Source organism: Zea mays, chromosome 8 (genome assembly GCF_902167145.1).
Source record: "Zea mays cultivar B73 chromosome 8, Zm-B73-REFERENCE-NAM-5.0, whole genome shotgun sequence".
Taxonomy (NCBI): Eukaryota; Viridiplantae; Streptophyta; class Magnoliopsida; order Poales; family Poaceae; genus Zea; species Zea mays.
The window spans coordinates 30,934,113-30,958,569 of NC_050103.1; the positions used below are offsets into that span (position 1 = coordinate 30,934,113).

At 40.0% G+C, this 24,457-nt stretch overlaps 2 protein-coding genes across 2 annotated transcripts in view; one reads left to right on the top strand and one right to left on the bottom strand.

Annotated features, from left to right (window-relative positions):
• LOC103636852 (putative low molecular weight protein-tyrosine-phosphatase slr0328) overlaps positions 1 to 19,796 on the bottom strand; it is a 115,788-nt gene extending 95,992 nt beyond the window's left edge. The window contains exons 1-4 of the mRNA XM_020542943.2: positions 19,365 to 19,796; positions 19,142 to 19,277; positions 18,972 to 19,039; positions 18,236 to 18,322 (exon numbers count right to left, since the gene is read on the bottom strand). Of these exons, the coding sequence (XP_020398532.1) occupies positions 18,236 to 18,322; positions 18,972 to 19,039; positions 19,142 to 19,277; positions 19,365 to 19,487 (414 nt within the window). The 5' untranslated portion in view covers positions 19,488 to 19,796. The remainder of the gene's footprint in view (positions 1 to 18,235; positions 18,323 to 18,971; positions 19,040 to 19,141; positions 19,278 to 19,364) is intronic.
• LOC103636853 (DEAD-box ATP-dependent RNA helicase 7-like) lies at positions 19,660 to 21,726 on the top strand. The gene is made up of 7 exons (XM_008659169.3): positions 19,660 to 19,666; positions 19,744 to 19,843; positions 19,921 to 19,976; positions 21,054 to 21,225; positions 21,313 to 21,409; positions 21,496 to 21,590; positions 21,663 to 21,726. Exons 1-7 carry the CDS (start codon positions 19,660 to 19,662, stop codon positions 21,682 to 21,684), a joined length of 549 nt encoding a protein of 182 aa, XP_008657391.1. The 3' UTR covers positions 21,685 to 21,726.
• Positions 21,727 to 24,457: the final 2,731 nt, after the last annotated feature.

Sequence of the window (24,457 nt, forward strand, 5' to 3'; positions counted from 1 at the left end):
CCCGAAGCCAACCCCGCCCCTCGCCGGACCTCTCTCGCCGCTGGTAAGCCACGCCACCCTTTTCTTTCTCGCGGGTGCTGTTTAAACCTAGGGAGGGACCGCGAGGGAGAAGAAAAGAAAGCTAGGGGGTTTTGCGCATTGTCAGTGACTCAGATAAATAGTAGCGCGGGGGTATAACTGAGAGAGTTAGTTTGGACATAACCCAAGGACCTTGGTGCAAAGTGGTTTTCCAGGAAACCTTTTATTAAATCTGATTTAAAATTTGAACATAACTTGAATAATTCATATCTTCTGTTTTATTCATCCAAATTTAGTCAAACCAATTTTGCCAGATCTCAAATAATATAAACTACTTAAGAAAAATATAAAACCCCTATGTACTACAGAAAACTTTAGGGTTCTGATTTAAATACTGATTTGACCAAAAGCTAAATAATGGGAAGAAAAATAGTTGCACTATTTAACTGGAGTTAAGAAAATTTGGAGAAGTTTATGACCACCTACTGACCTATTTAAAAATGCTAAACCCCTCTGTACACCCCATTAAGGTAGAGTTTGCCATTTAGTTTACATTATGCTTAAGGTTAAAGAAAATAGGAAAGGTGATTTAAATAAAGAACCAGGGAGCCCCCATATTTTTGTTAGTATACTTATTCAGTGTAGGTTACTAGAAAAATTGATTATACCCTGATTTAGTATAAAATAAATAGGATACCTTTTATTTTAAGAAAACAAGGAAAACTTAGAAAATCCCTACAAAAATAACCCCAAGGTGAAAACACCCCAACCCTTGGGATAGTAAATCTTTCGTTATGAAGGACATAGGAAAAATATTAAATCTGTTGTTTGACATTTTTCAAATAGCAAGGTAGTGGAAAGTGCCTTTTTGGCATTAAACTTTGGAAAATCACAACTAAATAACCATCCCTTAGCTTTCTGTGATTTTTGGCACAGAAGCTTATTATTACTGTTAGATGCCAACAAAAATAACCCTTAGGACAGAACCCACTCCTAGTTGAGAGTTGTAGTGCAAAGTGGCCCTTTTACACAACTTTTGATTATTTTTGTCTAAAGCATAGCCTTTTTATTTTGAACCTCAACTTCCTAGAATGAGCTATATTGACCAATGGCAACCTCCTGTAATTTTTACAAAATTTTTGGAAAAAGTTAAACCACTGTTGTAGTTCAAACCTCCACTAGAATTCATAAAGAGAAAATAAAGAAAGGAAAATGAATAATGGAAATTAATGTCATCCTAAAACCCTTTTGTAAATTGTCCACTGAAATGTATAAAGGAAATACAAATCCACTATGCTTATCCCTAACAAAACCTAAACCTAGAGTGATAAGCATAAACCACTAAAAGCCACGTATGACCAAGAAACCCTAAGTTACTCATTAACTTAGTTTTTCTTCCTTTAGCAGAATGTTATTAAATCCTGCATAATCATGACATACATATTCATTGCATTTCGATAGACTGTAACCTCGCTGACGGAGAGTACGTCCTCATGCCGGAGCAAGGAGCTGCTCAGGAGGTAGCCCCGGATACAGCACCAGAGCCTGCACCAGAGGATCTGTCTGCCACAACTTTGGAAGGCAAGCCCTGGTTTATGCATAACCTATTATTTATACTATTTTACTATACTTAATGATTGTAGGATTTAATGTGCACTTAGGTGTAGGAGTTGTTTGAAACCCTAGTTGCATGATCTCAGGAATCCTTTTGAGATGGATACTAGTATGCTAGGTCGAGTAGCTGCTTTATTTAATTAGGATCTCGGTAGAAGACGAGTGATTTTTCTAGCACTCACGCGAGATCAGGAATTGGTTGTACCCACTTTCATATCATCATGATACTAGTCTGTGGACAACAATCCATGGGGATTGGTTGTCTACGAGATGGAAAATTTGGAATAAGGATTAACGTGCGGATACCTGTGTCAAGCGTTTGAACGTACTAAACACATACCGAGAAATATGGTAAATCGGTAAGCTTAGTACCTGAGTGAACCTGCCCGCAGACTTTGCCCCTCACGTGACCTGAGACGTGGTCTCCCATTTCGGTTATGGTGGGTACAAGTGCGGTCACTGCACGACGGCAGTCGGGGTCAGTGAGGCATTGTACGCCAAGGCGGTGAGCCCTGATCTGTTGCCAGGGAATCGATGGGGACGGTTGATATGTGTGGGGACGGAGTGCCCCTGCATGTCGTGTGTTTAGGTTTACCTTGCAAGGATAAAAACTCGATTCGAATCGTCTACTTCTCGCAGCTAATGAGACTGCTTGATCCATTGTACTGCATTGAGTAACAAGTGGAAATATGATGAGTTGATACAAGATGTTGATTGCTAAAAATGTTTGCTACTATGTATGAGTAGATAGTACATATTTAGCCTTAAGAGAGTCACACTTAAATTTGACAAAGTTAAAACTTGATTTAGAAAATGAGCTAGTGCTTTTGGCAACCAAACCCCACAGCCAAACAACTGCATGTCTAGAGGTAGAGGAGTAGACTCCTCACACCGGGTAAGTCTAGCTGAGTATTAGTATACTCAGCCTTGCTTGTGGCACAATTTTACAGGTTCCTTGGAGTACATGGTTGCTGGAGTGACTTGGCCGTCCATCTTGCCACCGGGTTGGACTGTCGAGTGGGACCCTGCCTCGGCTGAGGAGGAGCATGAGGAGTGATGGGACAGGCTTCCCCATCCCTCCATTTATTTATCATTAGTTTTATTCCGCTGCACTCGAACAATGATGACGACTTTTGCAAAACTCCGATGGTGATGTAATAATTTAATACTCCATAATGCATGGTTTTATGCTTTATTGTATTTGCTCTGTGACTCACCATCGAGTGAGATTGTGGTACTTGATCCTGTCAGTGGCCTTGTCGGACTAGATCCGAGGGATTGACGGGTTATTCCCATTTAAGTGTGGTCTAGCCTCTAAGGTGGGACTTAGACACTTAAGTCGGAATAATTCGGGCAGTTCCGCCACACACAATGTATTAAACCTTTATTCATCAAAGTACAGCGAAACATGGACATCCATCCACAAGAAGATGACCGGGGGTATCACTAGACTAGCATCCACGGATTTCAGCATCATATCTTCATCTGCAAGCTTCTGATCAAAATTTAAGCAAGGGTGAGCTCACTTATGGTCGGGGCTCAGCAAGTGGGAGAAAAACTAATGCAAGTTTAACAAGGTGAGGCTAAGGTTGAGCAGTAAGCATTTTAGTTGGTCAACATTTTATTAACAACACATGTATTACTAATAAGTGTGAATCCCAAGTATTCCCATTAAACAAAGGTACAAGAGTATATCAAAAACACTTAACTGAAACCACTTAAGCAAACCATTGGTATATCATCAGATCTTAATTTATTTCCATCTTCAAGTTCAATTATCATGTGAGGAGTCCAGGCTGCTCTTAACCGTGAGCACGGCTGATATATCAGTTTTACACTCTGCAGAGGTGGCGCATCTTTACCCATGAGTCATGATTCCCTTCTAGCCCGGGTTAGCTAGACCCGTATTCACTTCCGAGGTGAATGGCTAGGGTCTCACTACGAGGCTTCTCACTAGAGTCCTCATTACGCAAATGCCGGAAATGGTCAACTGCATAAGGTACACCTATCGTAACCAACTTATAGTCCAGTCCACAGGGTAAAGCTTTGGGAACTATGCCCGTATCCAATCTTCCTGAGCCGGTACTATAAGCGCTTGCCAGGTGCCCCCGTTCCTGGTCGACCATGACCAACACCCAACATAAGACTTCCCTAGTTATTTAGCCAAGACCAGAGCCATGATAGTTCTCATGGTAGCACTGTTTTCCCGGGTGGTCACTCCATGTTCCAATTAATATGCAATAATCTTGTTTAACCATCGGGTTAACAACAATAATGTAAACTTACCATTTTGGAACATTAATATCATAAGCGGGAGTGACTGCATAAAGTTAAGTTGTAGCAATAGCATAGCTACTTGATTAAATCATAATCCCAGGATAAACAAGGAGTAAGGTTGGAAAGGTTATCTAGATCGGTAACCCGTCAAGTTATGCATATATATCCAAAAGAGTAAACTTTATTAAATGTATTGTTTGGGATCAAACAGAGTATGCAGATGGAGAAGTCCACTTGCCTTGCTTATTGAAAACTTGAGGTTCTTCCACGGATAGGAATAGATCTTGATTCTTAACTACTAGATCAACCACTAAATATCACACAAACAAACAAGAAGAACAAACACCACTCAATAACATACAACATTCATCATACGTAAAGCTAAAAGAAAGGCTAACAAAAAGAGTGTTCGCTTTTCAAAAACATTACACACAAGGGTTATAATAAAAAGGTATTCTTTTCACAAATGTGTGATCTATACTTTATAACACAAGTCATGAGCTTAAAATATCTTAATTAAAATATACAAATATTAGGTTCACCAATTTAATTTTTTATAAAACGTCATATGTGATATGTCTAAGATTAAGGGTTTATAAGACGATAAAACATGTTATAACAATATTAAACCTTTTTAACCTTTTAGAACAGATATAAGTTATAAATCTAAGGTTAATGCGTTATGAAATACTTCATTAATTTTAGAAGCATTATGGAACACATTATAATTCGCTGTTAAACCTTCACTTATGATAAACTAAGATATAAGTCTAAATAGGTTTTATATGAAAAGATCATTATTATTACATACCTATTTTATGAAAAACTAGGTTATAGGCCCTTAAGTGGATTTTCATGCAAAAGATAATGAACAAATAACTATCTTTTATTTTCATTGGAAAACACATAGCCTATATTATTATATTCGAAGTTAATATATAAAGTAACATTTTAAGTTTAAAAGAACTTAAACTCCTATTACTTTATTTTATCCTTTAGGAAAAGCTAAGTGATTCGTATATAATGTGGACTAAATTTTATGAAATCATTAATCATGCCATAAATTTAGTTAAGAACAAATTGACTATAGGTTTGATTAATAAATTATGATAAAGGATAATTAATCTATTAATTATCTTTAATTCTTTTGTAGGAATAAATTATCTAATTCATTAGAAAGGAAATTATGTATAAACTATCATTTTAGTTTATAAAAGCAATGACCCTTGTTATACTTTAATTAAGAAAATATAAATAATCTATTAATTGGACATATATTTATCTTCTATTTTTATTAAGAAACATATGTCTACATATTCTCTTAAGTTTCTATTTAATACGGCTATACTTAAACATCTATAACGAACCTTGTTTAATACAATATCTATTAAAAAGATCATTTTAAACTAGAAACAGGTTATCTAATTCTTTAGTAAGAAACCTATGTTTACCAACATAACTATCAATTTCTTTATTAGAAAAGTATGAGCGCCTAATTAAGTCATTTTAACATTATTATAAATTCTACTATTTCGGTTTTTCTCCTTTCTTTTCTAAATAGAATTTATATGTATAACTAAAAATTGTTTATTTAATTCTTCTAACATTAATATACTAAGAATTAATTGTAAATTACTAAATGAGACTTTTAATAACATATTCATGGTTATTACTACATACATAAATATTTTACTTAATTCTACGTAATTTAGTGCTATACTTATGAATACTTTTATTATGAATAGTAAAATATACATTTTCATTTGACTGGAAATACGTGGCTTAGTTTTTCTTCTATTTCAATTTCTTATATCACTAAAATTATACTTATATCAATACTAACCGATTATCGCTCCACACACTAAAACAAAATTAATTATAAACATTTCTAGTATGAAAATCACTAAGTTAGTGAATAGTGATCGTGTTCATTTTTAGAACTATAAAATCACACGCATTTTAAAATATTGTCGCAGGGTTCGATTTTGGTTACACGTATACATCGGAATCTCTAAAATTATACACGAATCACCAAGTCGCATAATATTACAACGATAATTCACAAATTCATTCAACACATGATTTAGACAATAAATTAACGGGTTGGGGTTGTCTTCAACCTTGAGTTTGCTAATACGCAGGAATGAATGTCGATGAGGGGGAGTGGTTTGGCGGGTAGGGAACGGGCGCGAGGTCCGGCCGGGGTGCTGCGCGGGCGAGCTCTATCGTGGTGGCGTCGACACTGGCGAGGCTCCGGCGAGGTTCCACGGACAGCGGGGCGGACGGCGACGGCGTAGACGAACTCTGGCGACGACATGGGCGAGTGGGAGAGAGAGAGGAAGCTCGGGGAGGAAGAGAGCTCAGTTGTGGGATGGAGAAGAGAGGAGCTCGGCGTCCAGTTTATAGAGGATGGGAGGGAGAGAGAGACGCCGAGGAAGGGAGAGAGACATGGCCATCGGTTTCAAGGCTTCAAGGTACCATTGATGGCGTCGGTTCAACGGAGGGAGAAGTAATGACTGCAATAAAACTCGATTAACGCAGAGGAACGATCGCGGTCGTCGATTCGGCTCCGTGGTTGGGCGCAGGGGCTCGGCCGGACTTCCTGGCGCCGGTGCGGCATCCTGCGCGGCTGGGGTCGCTTGGTCTACTCGCGTGCAGGGCGCATCGGGGCCGTATAGAGTCGGGGTCGCGACTACTGCGCACCGCAGGTCGGGGCGTGGGCGCGAGGCGGTGTCGTGGGTCTGGGCGCTGGTCGGGCTCCGAACGTCGGGGAGGCTAGGCGTCGGGTCCGGCCGGTGTTGGCGACTGCTCGGGATGAGGCGCGGCTTGGCTGCTGGTGCTCCTGGCGCGGCGGTGTCGCGGTGGAAGCAGGGCGTCGAGGCTCGGTGCATCAGAGAGAGCAGGGGAGAGGAAGGGATGGAAGGAAGAGAGAGAGGCTGGGTGGGAGACGTTGGCGGCGGTTGGAGCAGTGAAGGGGCAGGGGAGCGGCAGATGCAGGGAAGTGGCGCGCGCGGCAGGCTAGGTTTAGGGGTATTGGGCCTAATGGGCCGATTAGGTTTAGTTTAGGTTTTTTTTCTCTTTTTTTCTATTTTTTCGAAATACATATGTAAATAACCCTAAAATTTATAAAAATTAACCCAAAATTATTTATAATATAATATTTTTTTACTAATAATTATATTATTTTTGTGAATTTTCATTCAAGAAGAAATGTTATTAAATATTCAAAAAACCAATTGTGCGCAATCAAAATTATTCCAAATGCAAATAAATGACACACAATTAATGAAAAACTTATTACCCAGATTACCATTGTAAATTAGGATTATTAATATACATATTTTCCAAAAACCTTATTTAGCAATTCATTATTGTTTTGTAAAATGAGATTTTCATCATAAGGTCAAATTCATAAATTGGATTTGCAAATCAATTCAAACAAAATATATGCTTTGGCATGAGTGCAACAACACTTGATTAAATTTTATCTATTAAAGAAATTCTTCAAATTATATATATTACCATTTTATTATTAGAAATCATAAGTATTTTTCCTTTCTACTGAAATTTAATAATTCTAATAGGTTTGTTTGCATTTGCTAGATTTAGGGTGTTACACATCATCACATAGTGCTCAAATAATGACATAAAAGAGAGTATAATAGTCGATTACATCATGATGTCCGAGACATCCACATAGTCTTTAACAATAATCAAAGTGCGGAAAAGAAACATAGATACACACGGCCTACACAGGCATCCGACTGGGGGTTTGCCGCTAACCCACGCCTAGAACTCATCATACTGTTGGAACTCATGGAAGTCCTCCTCCACGACTTCATCTTCACCTGAGCAGTGGTTGCAACGCGAACAACCTAGGGGGGGTGGTTTGGTGTGTAAAGCAAGGGTGAGTACACATCAACATACTCAGCAAAATGTCCTGTTTTGGGCTGTAGTGGACTAGCTTTATGTGGAGTTAAGTCAAGCAGTTGCTTTTAGTTGGTCAGGTTATTATTTACTAGTAGAAAGCTAGGTTTTAGCATTAACCCAAGTTATTAACCCAAAGTACCCTTTCCAAACGAAAAGAATACCACTTACCATTACCATAAGCAATACCAAAACCATCATTCTCATCACCACCTGTAATCCAAACATCTCTGATCAAGTATCACTAATCAATGGAGCTCCCTTGGCCGCTCATAACTGCGAGCACGGCTGATATATCAGTTTCATAACACTCTGCAGAGGTTGCGCACTTTACCCACAAGCCATGATTCCCTCTTGCCTCGGGCTGATCAAACCCTTAAACACTACCAAGGTGAATAGGCAGGGTCTCACTACGTAGCCTTTACAAAGATTCCCTAGGGCTGTAGCCGCCCGTTAGGTTTCCTAAATGCACCGAACTCCTCCCAAGGGGCGAACCAACCATGGCAGAGCGAGCCGCATACTCTGAGCCCCATTAACGACACGATGGCGAAGCGAACTACACCCCAGTTCCTCTAATTACTCAGCTAAGGTTGTCCCACTCCACCCTCATGGTTGTACTGTTTTCCCGGACGGTCATCCAATGAACAGGTCCTTACGGAGAGGCACTCGAGAAACAGCTCGAGTCCCCTTAAATGTCATAGTACCATCATCATAATCAAAAGGGAAAACAGCGTATCATAGATATCTCATCATGTTCATTGATTAATGTGAAGCACTAGCATAAAGCTAAAATGAAATAACCTAACCAGAATAGGTAAACAAGGACAAGATAGAAAAAAGCTAGTCAATCCTTAGGTATAAACTGTGTAAATGCGGGGAATGAATTATAAGAATGAGTAGGACATAGATGGGTCAAGGGACACTTGCCTTCACCAACCGACTGCTGCTCAGGTTCTTCACCTGCAACTCCTTCAGACTCCGTCAACTGACCGTTATCTATACGAGTTCAAACATACATTCCACACATTTAATACAAAAGAACAGTACACCATACAATAGAATGCAATAAATAAACAGACGTTCGACGCAGGGCTCACACCTACGGCTAAGCGAGAAAGAGAAAGTAACGGTCGAGGCTACGGTCGGAGAGCGATCATGTTAGATGATTATAAATTAAAATACTCGTCTAAACAGAATGGTATTAATTTGGCCATCGCGTTTAGCATAAGAAAAAGTCATTGTTGGGGACTTGTTCTCAAATGCTATGAATTAAGAACAAGGCAACATAAAATGTTAAATATTAATGCCCTTCGTCCACTGAAGCATTATCTCCCCAAGGATTTAATGAACTTCGAACGAAGGCCATGAGCAAGATATCACGAAGGTCATACCTTCATGATTAGAGTTATAAAACAATGTAGGATGAAGTATAAAAATATGAAACATAAGGGAATGATATATCAAAAACACATAAGATTACTCACATATTTTATTATACAAAACCTAAATATTAAAACATAATATTTAGGTACATTTATACCTTCGCCTTGATAGAAAGCAGTAATTCCAGCGTAATGTGCCAGCGATTACAAGATTGCGTGAACAGTACAGTGGTACTGTTGACCTATTTATAGGTATAGGGTGCAGCCTGTGTATAATTACATTTATGCCCTTTACAATCAACTACAATAATGACACAGAATATCATGGGTCTTTAGGTCATTTCATCTTTAATTCGGTTCACCCCTTCGTCTTGAGACATGTCACTGTGCCGAAGCTTTATAGGCGATAGCTTCGGCACTGCTTTTGAGAGGATCTTCCGAAGGTGTTTCTTTCTTTAGGATCTTCGGCTACGAAGCATACCCCCAACAGTAGCCCCTTCGCGGTGCTAGATCGTTTTTCGTAACGAGCTTGATCAGTGAAAAAATCTTTTAAGCTTTGGGATGCCCAAGATCCGAAAAACACCTTCCCTGAGATCGTTGGCAAGAAACGATTAAAATAATCCGTGCGTGAGGTGGCCCCATCTTCCAGCAGTTACGCGCGCCCTGGTGATTCACCTTCTCGGACTCTGTGGCCCACCGTTCAGTGAGTGTGTGTGGCTGTTTGTCCGGTGCGGAAGACCTTGACGATTCACCTTCCCACCTGCAGCACTATATAAACAGATGGGTAGGTGTGAAGTTACCACAACATTCATTGCTATTGCGCTGTTTTGCTGCCAAAATATTGACCAAAGCCGAAGCTTGCTTAATGCATCCTCATTCGAAGCTATTTGTTTTACTCAAGCTTCGTAGCAAGAAAGAGCTTCGGCAAAGTTAAAAATTTTCAACTTAATTCGAAAAACAAGAAATTCAATCATCAGATGGCCATAGTATGTTCAACAGCTACGATTACTCGTGACGGAGAGGAAGCCGAAGATGCCGAAACTGCTCCAATCTCTGAAGTGATGAAGCATTCAGGGCTGGTAGTATCGGAGGATGCACCTGCCACTGAAGCTGAGCAGGCTGATGTTGAGGAAGTTGAGTCAGAAGATGATTATAGCGCAGTGCCAACTAAACCCAGCCACCTAGAGTTTGGGAAATCCACCATTTCCGAAGGTGACATGCCGAAGCTGATGAATTTGGGCTATTTCAGTGAAGTGAAGAAGGAGCTGGTTCGTTTCGGCGGGGAGGAGATTACTCCGAAGCCAGGAAAGGATGAAGTAGTGGTCTTCAAAATCTTCTTTAAAGCTGGTTTAAGATTTCCTTTAAACAAGATGATTGCTGATGTTTTGAAGAAGTTTGTGATCTATCTTCATCAACTAACTCCTAACGCTATCGTTATGCTTAGCGTTTATATCTGGGATCTCCGAAGCCAAGGGGTGGAACCATTTGCCGAAGGCTTCTGCCGAGTGCACGAGCTTCATTATCAGACCAAGGCTAGAGGAGATGGGCTGCATGAAAACTTTGGCTGCTACAATTTTGCCTATCGCAAGAGTACAAAATTTCCAGTGATCAGCTATCGTAGCAAGTGGCCAGCTGGTTGGAAGTCTGAGTGGTTTTACGTCAAAGTTGACGAAGAAAAGGAGAAGTTGGTCTAGAATCCGCTAGAATTAATCTTCGGAGATACCAGACCCCAGTGCAGCATGACACCAGGGAGTCCAAGCCAAATTGCTCTGGTTGAATTTAGAGTTATTGCGGAGCATATAGGCACTAGGGACTTAGTGCAAGAATTCTTGGCTTTCAGAGTGTTCCCAACTTTGAAAGAGTGGGACATGCTGAAGCTTAAGGGAGAAAAGAAGAAAGGGGAACTTATTTGGTTGCCTTATCATTATAAATTCAAGAAACATTTCAAAGTGCCTTGCCAAGAGTGGCTGGACACGATTGAAGTAATGTGCAATGAAATTCTCGGCAATTACTCTAAAAAAGAAGATCAACTAATGAATACAGCCTTCGGCACCCGTCCGAAGCGAAGGTTGAACCGAGTAATGGATGCTTTGGACATTGAGTATCCTGACTACGAGCGGCTAGACAAAGATGCCAAAGGGCAGAAGAGAAAGAGAGTGGCTGGTGCTTTGAATAAAGAAGCTACTAAATCGATGAAAGACGATTAAGAACAATTAAAAAAGAAAAAGCTGAAGCCTAAGCCGAAAACAGATGCTTCGAAGAAGAGAAAAGCTACAGCTCCGAAGCAGAAGGCAATTGATTTAGAAGAAGAAACTGCTGCAACACCCTCTGCCACCGACGTGGAGGAAATCTTAAAGGTAATGACTGAATCTTTGCCTGTCAAGCTAAGTCCACTGGGGCCACATCTGACGAAGCTTTTTCAGAAGGAAAAGGAGCCCGCAAAAACGAAGAAGGCAGCTAGGCCGAAAAACAAAGAATCATTACAGTGATGGAAAGTCATTAAAGGGACACCACCACAAGCTTCAGCTCTGAAGGCACCAGCTGTTGAGAGCACAACAGCTACCGAAGCTGCACCTTCGGAAGCTACAGCTGCCGAAGCTGCCACAGCCGAAGATATTCACTTAGAAAGCACAATTGCTAATATTGATAAGATACTGCTAGACATGGCCGCAGAAGAAGTTGCTGCAGCCACCGAAGAGATTATGGCCCCAGAGCTTGAAAAGGAGAAAGAAATAACCGAAGACACTTCAGAAGATGAAATATTCAACTTTCAAAACTTAGTTGGGCAAGAGTTGACGAAGGCTGAAAAAGAAGAGCTAAAAGAATATGCCATATCTTGCGGATATCGGCCGGGGGCACTTCTCTTCGGTGGCGTTGATGACGAAAAGTTGTGCTGTGTCCGCGATCATACCGAAGCGAAGGTTATTGGTACTCTATCAAAGAGTATTGGTTTCCCGAAGCTCGAGATAGACATTAGCCGCTATCGACGACAGCACATCGTCGGTAGTTTATTCTATTCCAATTTCAAGGTAAACAACTTTTCTTTAACTTTTATTATTTTTAACAACGAAGATGTTCTCTAATGAAGGTTGTCTGTATGCAGAGTATGCTGTTGAGTAAAGCTTTGAAAATGCAACAAGATTTTGCAGATAAAAAACACGAAGCTATAATTGATAGTTTAGAAAGCAAAATAAAAGACCAATCAGCTTCTCTTGAAAAGAAGGACTTCGAGCTTCAGACAACCGAAGGCTTATTGGCAGAAGCTGAAGCTAAAATAGCAGAATTAAATACGAAGCTTCTCTCCCAGTCAGAAAGCTTCGAACAAGAAAAGCAGAAGCTTAATGCAAAATTTGAGGCCGAGGTCCAGAAAAGTTCAGATTTGCAAAAATCATTGACAGGGCTTCAAAACAAATGTTTGGAGTTCAGTAATCGATGTGTACAACGGCTGAAGCAGATCTTCAATTCGGTTGGAGCCAGCTGCGAAAAATTTAATCCTTCGACTGAAGACCTGCCGGGGGCCTTGGAACATATCGAGGGTGAAATTGATGACCTTGACGAAATTATAGCTGGACATGGTGACTTCTGTGCCCTGGTAGCTTCTCGGGGCACAGCTGTCGCCTTCCTGAAATCTGGTTGCGAACATGGAAAGGTTGTCAATTGACCCAATTTCAGTTTATCACCAGCAGATTTGGATAATATTCCCAACCTTGCCCGAAGCATAGCAAATAGATTTATAAAACTGGTATGGACAAAGGGTGGACGAAGCATAGCTGGTGATGAAGCTCGGAGTCATCTTAAGCCGGTAACAAAATCATACCTTGTGCTTACCTCTTCCTTCAAACTTGAATCTTCCTTACAATACTTTAATGTGTACAGGATGACGAAGCCGACGAAGCTGAAGAGTAAGAAGACGAAACCGAAGCCGAAGCTTAACGGACGACGAAGCCGAAGCTTAATGGATACTAATGAAGCTTGAATAGATAATTGTAGAAAAAACTTTAAGATCTCTTGTAATAACCTTTGTAAAGAATAATGTAACTAAATTTTACTTTGTGAACTTTGTCCATACCTTGTAATATATTCTTACCCTTCCATCAATGTATAAAGTGCTTCGGTGTGAACGAAATTAGCATTTTTGAGCCGAAGGCGAAAAACACCTTCCCTTCTTTTCGTACACAGTGAAGCATAAAAACTGCTTCTTTTTCTTTTTGCCGAAGCCTTGTCCTTAGTGCAGAAGCAACTGCCTATGTTATGATGATGATGATCCTATGTATGTCTAAATGAATGTTTATGAATGCAAATGTATGATGTAATGTGTCGCGCAAATGAATGTCCAAACACACGCATATGAAGCCACAACCATAGCCTTCATCCCCTTAGGAATAACCAAAGTCTCTTTGCCGTTCATTTTTCGGCTTCACCGCTTATTTTTCGGTGTATCAACGCTGAATTTTCGCTGTAAGTTCTGCATTCCCTTAGGAACGACTTTTGAACTTCTTCGCCTTCTATTTCGGCGGTATCGCGTTGACTTTTCGCACTTCACCTTATATTTCGGCGGAATAAGCGTTGACTTTTCGCTGTAAGCTCTGCATTCCCTTAGGAACGACTTTTGAGCAGAAAACTTACACTGCGCTCCCTTAGGAACGACTTTTTGTAGCTTCGTCGTGCTCTGCATCCCCTTAGGGACGTCTTTCGAGCTTCTCCCTGTTTTTTCTTTTCTCTTTGCACTCGATGGTGCATGCTCAGCTTTTACATTTACATTTTTGGGGGATATTGCTCTTGTAGAGCTGAAATAAGAAAAAGAGAAATTACATGCTATGGCCCCATTAAAAACCTTTCTCCCCCTCTAGAAAGGAAAAGGGTGCCATAGGAAAAAAAATAAAAAGATTACATCAAGCTATACATAATATCGTCGAAGCTCATCCGCATTCCAAGATCTAGGAATGTCGTTGCCGTCCATATCCTTCAATCTGTAAGAACCGGGTCTTGACGAAGATACTACCAGAAAGGTCCTTCCCACTTCAACTGTAGCTTGCCTACTGTATCTGGGTTGGCAACTCTCCGAAGTACCAAGTGCCCTGGCTTGATGTTTTTTAACCGAACTTTTCTGTCACACCATTTTATTGTTTCGGCTTGATATTTATTGATGTTCTCCACATCCTGATCCCTTCTATAGCATCTTTTGCCACAGAATAATCAGCTTCGTCCTCTGCCGAAGCCACTGTTATTATTGATCCTGCTTTAGCTTCTTCTGGGGTTATTGCTTCGTCATCAAACAATAATTTGAATGGTGTAAAGCCTGTTGACCTTGATATTGTTGTGTTGTGGCTCCACACCACTTTGATCAATTCATCTGGCCACTTTCCTCTGGGCTGATTGAAGATTAACTTTATTATTCCCGTCATTATAATGCCATTAGCTCTTTCAACAAGTCCATTTGACTCCGGATGTCTGACCGATGCAAAGTGAATCTTCGTGCCAATTTGTTCACAAAACTCTTTGAATGCTTCAGCATCGAACTGTGTTCCATTGTCCACAGTAATAGCCTTCGGCACTCCGAAGCGGCAAACAATATTTTGCCAGAAAAATTTCTGGACAGTGTCCGAAGTTATTGTGGCTAAAGGCTTCGCCTCAATCCACTTGGAAAAATATTCTACCGCCACTACAAGATATTTTAGATTTCCTTGAGCTAGTGGCACTACTAGAGATATGCTTATTTAAGACGCACATTTTAAGACGGATATTAGTGTATTTTATAGAAGCGTCTTTTATCATATGGTGATGAGTAAGGTAAGACGGTTTGTTAGAGATCCGTCTTTAATAAAGAAGTGTTTTGAGACAGTTACATCGTAAGAAATGTCTTATATTAATTTAAGATGGATTGTTATTGAAAACCGCCTAAAATAAATATACCTTTTGAGTCATTAAGATTGCAAGAATTGTCTTAGATTTTGGTTAGTATATTAGACACGCCTATATATGAAACCATCTCAAATAAAGATAGTATTAGAGTCGCGTAGACTATAAGGACTGTCTTAAATGTTAGTAAGTATACTAGACACTTCTAAATATGAAACCTTCTTTGTATGATATTTCTAATAAGACGTATTATGAAAAAACGTAGTGAATAGTGAATTCGGCTTAGTTTGATTATATATATGATATAAAATGTAAAACTTATTTCTGCAACTCGATATAGATGGTAAAATAGACCCACATGTGACACGATCATTAATGTGTCACACAAGAGACATAAGTCATCATTTTCCTTTAAGGGCTATTTTGGGAGCACTAATTTCCCATGGGATTTTCATTTTCCTAAGGGAAATTAGTTCATTTTCCCTTGGGAAAACGAAAATCCCATGGGAAATTAGTGTTCCCAAACTAGCCCTAATTCCTATCATTTACCTACCAAGGGGTTTAGGAAGATATAACCATCTATGATGAATATATCAGTACTTTTACATTTACATTGCCAAACTCCAAAAACCCGACCACTTTAGAGTTTCGGACTAAACAAGGAAACCCGTCTAAGAGCTAGTTTGGGAACACCGTTTTCCCAAGGGATTCCAATTTTCCCAAGGGAAAATGAACTAATTTCTCTTGGGAAAATGGAAATCCCTTAGAAAAACAGGGTTCCCAAACTAGCCCTAAATGATTTCTTTTAATCTTTTCTTATTAAAACCCACTGGGTTTGTAGCTTTCATTGCGTTTCTACGTGCCGCGTGCTCAAGCATGCAGATATGTGGATGTGCTCTGACTTCGGACCTGAAAAAATTTATCAAAATTATGGGCGACTTCAGACTAAAAAAAATATTTGAGGGAATGTTTGGTTCCACCCAAATAAAGTTTAGTCACTACCATATCAAATATTTGAATGATAATTACGGGTATTAAATGTAGCCTAATTATAAAACTAATTTGACAAATCTTTTATATATTTTATACTATATTAAAACACTAGTTTTAATGATCATCTTGTGTCATCTTTTCTTTAAATATCATTATACTTTCTTTTAATTTAATCCATCCTACCTACCCTCATGCTAAACCTAATGAGTCACCGACAGTAGCCCAAAATTGGGTTGGTTTCTCCTAAACTTCCATGTTTGACGTGAGCAGCGAGCCGACTTCCCTCTCATTCGTCTTCCACAAACCCCATAACCCTAGCACCGCCGCCGCCATGTCCTCGTCTCCATCTTCAGTGAACCGTCGTCCCCCGGGCCCGCTAGCGTTGGGGCTGGAGCCCTTGAGGAAGAAGATCAGCATCGGCTGGTCTCCGTCCCGGGCGGCATCCTCTCCAACCCGTGCCACACCTACGCGACCCCACTGGGCCATGGCTTCTTTCCCTGAGATATCTCGCAGCACCATCGTGCGCACCTCCTCCCTCTCCTCCGCGCCGCGCTCGCTGAGAACTCTATCTGTCCAGGTTGCTTCCCGGCTAACGTGTGTAGTGTAGCATAACCCATCGGTCGCTGTCTACTTTCTGAAGAACATTCATTCTGGTTGACGCCGCTATGCTGCCTTGTCTTCTTTCCTTCCCTTATGGGAACGTATCTGGTGCTCAAAGGGGTACGGTGCTCATGTGCACATTTTAAATCTGGTGCATCCATTTCGCATCTAACAACAACACCAATTTTGTGAAGCACCCCTTACACCTTCCTCCCTTGGTGGGAGGGGTTCTTCGTAAAATTAGCTGGTGCCGTTGAATGCAAGATGGATGCACCAGATTTAAAATGTGCACATGAGCACCGTACCCCTTTGAGCACCAGATACGTTCCCTTCCCTTATACCCTGCCGCACACACCTTTTCTGTTTGCTGTGGTGCAGGTCTTTTCGGTCCTCAGGCTTCATCCCTGTGCAAATGCAGGGATGATTGCTTCTGATCTCCCGAGGCTGCATAACCTGATTCAGAGGCAGAGCAAGGGGCGTGAGGGAGATCATTAGCATCCATATCGGGCAGGCAGGCATCTAGGTAGGGAATTCTTGCTGGGAGCTCTACTGCCTCGAGCACAGTATCCGGCCTGATGGCCTCATTCCAAGGTGAGGCCCCTTTCCATTCCAATTCCCGCGCTTCCCGTTTATCTCATCCTTCCTTGAGAATTATGTCAAATTTTGTTCTATACTTCCATCCGAGATGATTCCAGTTCCAGCTCAGAAAATCATTTAAGATAGGGCTGCCATCTAGGTTCTTGTAGCAGTCGTCTCAAAAAGGTTGGGGTTTTGAGATAATCCTGAGGAAGATCTTTACTTGTTGATCATAGACAGCACTCTAAAAGCTAGAGAAACTTCGCTGGATGCTCTGACCTCTAAAAATCTTCTATTAAGAGTCGTTGTGACACCCCTGCGTTCAAAACCACTTGCTTAAAAAGTTAGAAAGATACATCATAGGATAAATTATTGTTATATCCAAAGGGCTTAGTAAGGTTATATCTCTGGCCTCAGTGTAGCTGTGGATTGGTGATCCAGTATCAGCTTGCCTGCAAATGTATATCTAGGGTTTTAGACATTTTCATTTTCTGAGGTTTGTTAGTGTCATACTAGTTTGTTACTGACTTATTGTATGTCATGTAGTTCCTCGTGCAAACTCCTGGGCATAATGTAGTTGTGCCCAGACCTGATTTGACAATTTGTATCAGAAGAAGTCAAATTGCTTAAATCTCTGTGGTATAATCATATTTGAGAACTATATAAGTGAATGCTAGCATGTGATAAATATACAAGTCATGTAAAGTTCATGAGCTGATTACATTTAACACTAGTGCACAAATACTTGGCATTGGTGGAACTGAGAATATCTCTTGTCATCAGTCTACAGTCTAGACAGTTGTTTATTTAATTAAAGATATGCCAGACTCATGCAAAAGCTATTTTAATTGGACAGGAACCAAAACCGAGTGATTAGCGTAGATAGGCTATGGCATTCATACTCATTGGTCACTGGGACAAAATCTCAACTAATAAGATCGAGAACATGATTGAAAATTTTGTGCTAACAAGTACATCATGGTACTGACCTTTTCAAATCCCTGAGGGCCTCCATAATAAGGATCTGGAACTTCAGACTCAGTATGATGTTTGCAGTAGGAGCACATCAGCTTAACCTAATGACATGCGAGTACCAATTCAGTAAGTGTGAACTTTCAAGAATGAAGAAAACATATAAAAAATGATGCCATTGCATACCTTAAGTTAACAAAAAGGATCAATATTATATTAGTAATTCCCCTACATAAAAAAGCTAAAGCAAGAATAAAAGCTACATAAGGTCAAGCAGAAGATACAAGATATGCTCCTTAACTAAGTTAACAACTGATAAAAAATGAAGAAGGCTATACTATACTAGTCTACAGACAGTAAAACATAAGGAAAGAAAGTAAATCAGATGTTCGAACTGCTCTAGGTTCCAACTCCTGCGTGGAGTGGTAGTTTATAGTACAAATTTAAATAGTTTTAAAAAATATTGTAAATCTAAATAATAAACAAAATGACTCATCCAAATGTCTTCTAAAGGTTCACAACACAACTCCAGCTCCACGATTTTCTGGAGCACCTAATAACTTGCTCCACCAACTCCACCAAATTCTCTAGAGCTAGAGCAGTCCCAAACACACATCACTTCACATGGCTGCTTTAAAGGGGAAAGGACATGTCTAGAAAATCGAAGTGACAAATGCATAGGAGATTAGGAGCTAAATTCTAGCTGGCCAAGATTGCACGAGACATATTGAGATTAATAATCTACACACTAACCTTATTGGGTGCACTATCAGGGAGGGGCTCTTTGCGTCTCCATCTCTCAAAAGAGTTCAATATATCTTCTGCATATTGTTCAAAACAGAAATGCTCCAATGCATCAAGCAGCATATAACAACAAATTTAGAGAGGTACTGAAACACAAATAATAGAGCCTGAGAGACAACCATAGTTCTGCCTGTCCATTGCAAGGATAAGATCAAAATCATGAAAATCCGAGGGTTTGATAGGCCTGGATATTGATGTGACCTCAATCCCCCGCTTCTTTGAAGCTGCTCTCATCCTTGAGTCTGCCTTATTACCCTAAAGCCTAAAAAAACATCATTAGCACTGATGCCATCATTGCTCTGAGTAAATGTACCAAAGAGCATAGTAAACATATGATGCAACCTCATGATACCCGATGGTACCAGCAGAGTCTATGAGAAACTTGGAGTCAAGCCCACGCTTGCTTACGAGGGTCCGAAACACAGCTTCAGCAGCAGGACTCCGGCAAATATTCCCTGTACACATAATTTACATCAAGCGCTGAAGAACAGACATATTCATATGCATCAATAACTCAGATACCTCCACGGTCCGCACTGTAACTAGAAATCATCCAAGGACAAGGCATTGTGATTGTGATGGATTATCCACTACTGAACGAGCACCCAAGCATGTGCAAAAAGGATTGCATGATGTCATGGCTGGTACCGTGTCAACGGCGGGAACATGTTTACAGCCGGCTTTTTGGTGTTGGTATGTCATATGCGTGTGTGGCCCACAGGGCAAAGTCAGCCTCTGTCTTATAAGCCACTGCCGTGTAAAGGAAGAAGGCAGCAAGGGCACAAGTTATTCCAGACATTATCTGATGTTATAGGCAGTATGTACTACCTCATAGATGGTTGTTTTTCAGTATGTTGTTTGATTTCCAATGACTTCGCTAAACTTTTCTGTGCTTCAGTGGAGGTCGTACCATCATCTTCACTGAGACGAAGGATTCTGCATCAGAGCTTTCTGGTTTGATTCCTGGATCCCGTGCCTAGCATGGAGATGTAGCGCAAGCGCAGCGTGAAGTATGTGAATTCTTCTTTGATCACATATCAATATGATGATATAATTGATTAATCCACAATACTGTCTGTATAAACACGCCTTTCTAAATGTTATTGGCATGTGTGTACTTTGTTTGTAATTCATGCTGATGTGGAATACTACACATGTAATATATACCATAAAAAATTAGAAATGTTGTTCTAATCCTCAATACATGTGAACTTAATCTGTTGTACTCAGTTCTAAATTTTATTTGTTAAATTTTTAATTGATCTGCATGCCCATTCACATTGTTGTAATAGTTGCAATTTGCAAGGTGCAGATAATTGATGTGTTTTTGGATGATTTAGGTAATTCTTGCTGGATTCCGTAGCGGGAAGTTCCAAGTTTTGGTTGCGACAAATGTGGCGGCTCGTGGTCTGGATATTAATGATGTGCAGCTTATCATTCAGGTATCACCTGTTTCTCCAAAAAAAATGTTATAATACGTAGGCCTTTGCTTGATTATTTACTTACTATTTGCATTTAAACCTTCCAGTGTGAACCTCCCCGGGATGTTGAAGCTTACATACACCGGTCAGGTCGGACATGGAGAGCAGGTATACTAAATGTTAGATGTTTGTTTGTGTAAAGTACTGTTTATAATTGCTACAAGTTAATGCAATCAATACGTTTAAACGACGTTTAAACTACATTTAAACGTCAAAACTCTAATTAGAGGTTGAGACCGTGCTTTAGCGTTCTAAACTGTAAAACAGAGTATTTCATGCATTTTAGACCATTAGCTACTTATGGACCCAGTCCGTTAGTTACTTTTGGGGTCCAATCTGGCTCATGGGTGAAGTTTTGGTAAGCCACTAACCTCTCTGTTTTGGTACTTAACTTCATGTTATTGTCTGAAATTATGACATATTGGTATTTTTCCTATGTTGTTTAAAACTATGTTTAAACTTTATTTAAACATTTAAAAGTCAAAACTTCACCCATGAGCGTTTCAACGTTTTATCGATTTAATAACCTTGGCAATCATTTGATTTTCAGGTAATACTGGTGTTGCTGTCATGCTTTATGAGCCCAGATATAAGCACAGTGTCAGCATACTAGAAAGGGAGTCTGGAGTTAAATTTGAGCATATCTCTGCGCCACAACCCACTGATGTAGCACAATCTGCTGGCAGTGAAGCTGCAGATGCCACTGCGAGTGTGTCAGACAGGTAAGATATTTCCATCATCATTTTGGGACAATCATGTTTCTTTTGTTTATTGATTTGTCATTAAGAATGTGGATGTGTGTCGTGCAGTGTTATTCCTATCTTCAGGCAGCAAGCAGAGCAGTTGCTAAGCTCTTCCAGTCTGTCTGCAGCTGACTTGCTTGCCAAAGCACTTGCGAAGGCAGTTGTAAGTTGCTTTCACGTTCAGCTTTTCCAGGTTTTTGCTCTGCTCTAGATATTGGCAGTTGGAACTAACAGAAATATGTGTCTTAGGGTTACACGGACATAAAGAAAAGATCATTGTTATCTTCCTTGGAGGATTACAGTACACTACATCTTCAAACTGGCAGACCGATGTGGTCACCTGGGTAAGTGACTGGTAATTTGTGCTTCTGGTTCATGAGTGTTCTGATTAAATGGAAATCCTTCTCTGCCTGTAGGTTTGCTATAACATCCCGGTGATCGTGTTTCTTCATCGTCGGGGTCATAGTTGTTCCCATTGGTGTTATCTTCAGTTTGACGTTGGCAACGTGGTCATGGTGACCGGCGGGAGGAACACCGGGCGTGTAGGAATGATCAAGAACCGGGAGAAGCACAAGGGCATCTTCGAGGTCATTGACGTGCTGCTTGGAGTTTTTTGCATGCTATGTCTAGTTTTCTCCTATTTGTTGTACAGGAAAACATAGAATGGAATTCAAATTTGGTGGTCGCAAAAGTGTGGAGACTTGAATTCATATAAAGTTAGGCTTAACATTAGTGCAAACAGTTGTCTTTTAGTTTAGATTTAGAGTACACTTATGTATGCCTTGTTTGACAATGCTTATTTATGATATATTGAATGGTACTTATTTATATTATATTAATTATAATGTTGTTCAATATATGTGTATGTATATTTCTCTTTCAAATTATTATAACATGATGTCTGAACAAATGATTATAAATTGAAGAATGTACTGCCGTGTAAGTCATTTCGTTTAAATCTTAATAAGACAGACACCAAAATGTCTAATATCAGTCTCTTAAATAAGACGGTTTCTAAAACGTCTATTATTAGTCACCTAAATAAGATGGTTTTCCTATTGTAATCGTCTATTATTGTAGGATGTTCGAGACAGTTTGACAAATACTTTATGACTTTTAATGTTTGTATTCTATACGGTTCTTTAGAAGGAGTGTCTTAAAAAAACCTAATTCAAGACGGTTTATCGGACAAAATGACTTAAACAGATACCTTTTTCAGACAGTTTATCGGACAAAATGACTTTAACAAATAACTTTTTCAGACGGTTATAAATTAAAAACTGTCTTATATAATATCTTTTAAGACGGTTTATAACCATCTTAAATGTGGGACATCTTTTGTGACTCCATCAAAATTGGACACTTCATAAGCGTCTTAATAACTGAAAATTAACCGTCTCATATAGCATGATCTGTCGTAGTGTGGAAGTGGGTCTAGCAAATCGAGGCCCCACCTTTGCAATGACCAAGTGGGCTGTATTAACTGAGTTAGAGATGAAGGTTGTTTCTGATCTTTTGCACATTTTTGACAGCCTTCACATTTTTGAACTAACTCTGCTGCATCCGAAGCTGCCTTCGGCCAATAAAATCCTTGACGAAAATTTTTTCCCAGCAAGGGCCTAGATCCGATGTGAGATCCACATAGACCTGCGTGTATCTCCTTCATCAATTTGATACCTTCGGTTCTTGATAAATATTTGAGGAGTGGTGAACAAACTTCATGTTTATACAATTCCCCTTCTATCATGACATATGGTCTTGTTCTTGCCTCCATTCTTTTGTTATAAGCTTCGTCACTTGAAAGACAATTTCCTTGAAGGAAAGATATTATTTCAGTTCTCCAATCTTCACTGTGCACTGGAGAAATAGTGAGCACTGCTCTTTCCATGAGCTCAACCGAAGGTGCTTTTATTGTTTCAAAAAATACTTTGGAGGGTAAAGGGAGCCCCTGAGCCGCTGATTTGGCTAGCAAATCCGCATGCTCATTTTCACCTCTTGGAATATTTTTGATGGAAAACCATTCGAAGAAAGCTTCCAACCTTCGGACTGCATCCAGATATTTTTCTAGCTTCGGGTCTCATGCCCTGCTGCTCTTATCCACATGGCCAGCAATAACTTGAGAATCGGTCTTTAAGATGTCCCTTCTTATTCCCATTGCCCTTAGTTTTTGAATCCCCAAAAGAAGTGCTTTGTACTCAGCAATATTATTTGTGCAACTGAAGTCCAGTTTGACTGCAAAACATGTTTTGACTTTTGAAGGTGCTACTAGGACTGCAGCTGCTCCTGCACCGAAGGTTCCCCAAGAACCATCACAGAACACCGTCCAAGCTTCGGTATCCTTGTTTGTCCCTTCTTCGTGAGCCCCTGGCGTCCAGTCGGCAATGAAGTCTGCTAGCGCCTGGGTTTGAATTGAAGATCTGTGCACGTAATCAATGGTAAATTCATTGAGCTCCGCAGCCCACTTTCCAACCCTTCCAGTAGCTTCTCTGTTCCTCATAATATCCTTCAGAGGCTGTGATGAGGGAACAATTATATGGTAATCTTGGAAATAATGCCGAAGCTTCCTGGAAGCCATTAATACAGCATACAACACTTTCTCCAACTTTGTGTAATTTTTCTTTGATAAGCTTAACACTTCAGAGACAAAATATACTGGGACTTGCTTTTTATTTTGTCCTTCAAGCTTTTCTTGTACAAGTGCCGCACTCACTGCAGAGTGTGAAGCTGCCACATACAATAGCAGAGGAGCCCCTAGCGCGGGTGGAGTTAATGTTGGGGACTTGTTCTCAAATGCTATGAATTAAGAACAAGGCAACATAAAATGTTAAATATTAATGCCCTTCGTCCACTGAAGCATTATCTCCCCAAGGATTTAATGAACTTCGGACGAAGGCCATGAGCAAGATATCACGAAGGTCATACCTTCGTGTTTAGAGTTATAAAACAATGTAGGATGAAGTATAAAAAATATGAAACATAAGGGAATGATATATCAAAAACACATAAGATTACTCACATATTTTATTATACAAAACCTAAATCTTAAAACATAATATTTAGGTACATTTATACCTTCGCCTTGATAGAAAGCTGTAATTCCAGCTTAATGTGCCAGCGATTACAAGATTGCGTGAACAGTACAGGGGTACTGTTCACCTATTTATAGGTACAGGGCGCAACCTGTGTATAATTACATTTACGCCCTTTACAA